General features: G+C 35.1%; 1 protein-coding gene across 1 annotated transcript; it reads left to right on the top strand.

Moving 5' to 3' along the window:
- Positions 1–329: 329 nt before the first annotated feature.
- LOC140872030 (uncharacterized) lies at positions 330–1775 on the top strand. Its single transcript, XM_073274766.1, has one exon. It carries the CDS (start codon positions 330–332, stop codon positions 1773–1775), a length of 1446 nt encoding a protein of 481 aa, XP_073130867.1.
- Positions 1776–2502: the final 727 nt, after the last annotated feature.

Raw genomic sequence — 2502 nt, forward strand, 5'->3', positions numbered from 1 at the left:
GTGTACCTATCGGGGCACGAGCAAGTTATTACAATCCGGAAAGAGGAGAACTTGGTGTACACATGTTATTTAAAGATAAGAATGATCTCATTGCTTCTGTGAAAGATTATTCAGTCAGAATTTCCAGGCGTGAGTATCGTGTAGTCGATAGCACACGCATTCTGTGGAAGGTACAGTGTAGAAATGATTCTTCTACCGCCCGATGTCGTTGGTGTCTTCGAGCTTCTTTCAAAGAGAAAACCGGCTACTAGAAAATAACAAGATATGGCGGTCCTCACACGTGTATATCTACCAACGTGGGCATAGATCATCATAACCTGAATAGCGATATGGTCGCACAGACGTTGTTGGATATTGTACGTTGTGATCCTTCGTACGAGATTAAATATATCATGGAGAGCGTGAAGGATAAATACGGATACCAAATCTCGTATACGAAGGCGTGGCGAAGTCTAAAACGCGCAGTGGAAATTGTTTATGGGACTTGGGAGAGTTCTGTGCAACTGCTTCCGAAATATACGCGTGCTCTGTGCAAATATAATCCCGGAACAGTTGTTGAGTGGAAGCATCTTAGATCGAACAACGAATCAATAAAAACATTGAACTATGTTTTTTGGGCATTCAGGCCTTCTATAGATGGATTTCGCCACTGTCGAAAAATCATCAGCGTTGACGGCACACATTTGTATACAAAATATAAGCACAAAATGCTGATCACAGTCACTCTGGATGCGAACAATCAGGTGTTGCCGCTGGCATTTGCAATCGTGGATGAAGAGACGTCGGATTCCTGGAAATGGTACTTGGAAAATGTTGGTCAGTATGTTGTTTGTGGTGAAAGTGGAATATGCCTAATTTCTGATAGGCATAAGGGTATTGTTCGAGCAGCTGAGGATCTCCACTATTTTAAACCTCCGCATGGTGTGCATCGTTTTTGTTTGAGACATGTGTGCTCAAATTTTAATGCGAGATTCAAAGATGTGCATTTGAAAGATTTATGTTGGGAGGCGGGCAAACAACATCAAGTCTGTAAGTTCGACGCAACAATGGAGGCCATCAGAAATAAAAATATTTTAGCATACAGGTACTTGGCTGGAATCTCAAAGGAGAAATGGAGTATGGCTCATGATGGAGGTTGGCGTCGTGGGGTGATGACGACAAACATGTCTGAATGTTTGAACAATATGTTAAACGGAGCTCGTAGACTCCCTATATCTGCGATAGTGCACTTGACTCTTTTAAGATGCGTACAATACTTCATTGAACGTGTGGCAAAGGGTCAACGCATGGTTCAGAAAAATCAGCTGTGGTCGGACTATGCATGTCGCAAATATGAAGAATGGGCAAGAAAATCAAGCGAACATCGTGTTGTTAAATATGATGTACGGACTAAAACTGCTTCAGTTGCGACCAGGGGCAGACCAAGTCGCGGCCAACATATACAAGTGGTGAGGTTATCAACGAGTGATTGTTCATGTGGTAAATGGACAATTTTTGAAATCCCATGTTCTCACGCTATTTGCACTGCGAAATACCATTCGTTAGATCCGACAACCCTATTTCAGTCATGGTACAACATATCGAACTACCTCGCGGCGTATGAAGGTAGATTTGAACCTCTTGCCGATGAACGCTATTGGGATCCTCCTACCTTTGAGCTGCATCACAACCCGGTTAGACGTGAAAGAAAAAGAGCTGGTAGGGATACAACAACTCGAGTGAGGAATGAGATGGACAGACCGATGGTCAGGGAGAGACAACGACGGGCAAAATAATTGGTAAACATTATATTTAATTTATCGCTTACATTATTATGATATGTGTATTTTGGAATTTTGAAATTAATTTTCATATATTTTTTTTCCAGGAACATCAGATATGAAGATTGTTGTATCGCGTGATATTAATATTATAATAATATTTTTCGTTCGTGTTTTCATAATAAATGTGTACCTTGTTTTGTTTGTATAGTTTTCATGTATGAGTTTAAATAATAAATATTAAATTTATTACTACTAAATTATATGTTATTAAACGATATAAATCTTAAAGTGTAGATAAATGAGTTTAAATAAAATAATAGTTGTATGCATTTTATTGTATTTGTATATTTGTTTTTTTTTAAATAAACAATATATTATAAAAATGATATATAATTTCAAATAATAAATATTAAATTTATTACTACTAAATTATATGTTATTAAACGATATAAATCTTAAAGTGTAGATGAATGAGTTTAAATAAAATAATAGATGTATGCATGTTATTGTATTTGTATATTTGTTTTTTTTTAAATAAACAATATATTATAAAAATGATATATAATTTCAAATTATAAGTATTAAATTTATTACTACTAAATTATATGTTATTAAACGATATAAATCTTAAAGTGTAGATAAATAAGTTTAAATAAAATAATAGATGTATGCATTTTATTGTATTTGTATATTTGTTTTTTTTTAAATAAACAATATATTATAAAAATGATATATAATT

The sequence above is a fragment of the Henckelia pumila genome, unplaced genomic scaffold (assembly GCF_033568475.1).
Source record: "Henckelia pumila isolate YLH828 unplaced genomic scaffold, ASM3356847v2 CTG_461:::fragment_3, whole genome shotgun sequence".
Taxonomy (NCBI): Eukaryota; Viridiplantae; Streptophyta; class Magnoliopsida; order Lamiales; family Gesneriaceae; genus Henckelia; species Henckelia pumila.

Bases quoted from the DNA above. Each gene is read 5' to 3' on its own strand.
- LOC140872030 (XM_073274766.1), top strand. From the start codon at position 330: ATGGTCGCACAGACGTTGTTGGATATTGTACGTTGTGATCCTTCGTAC.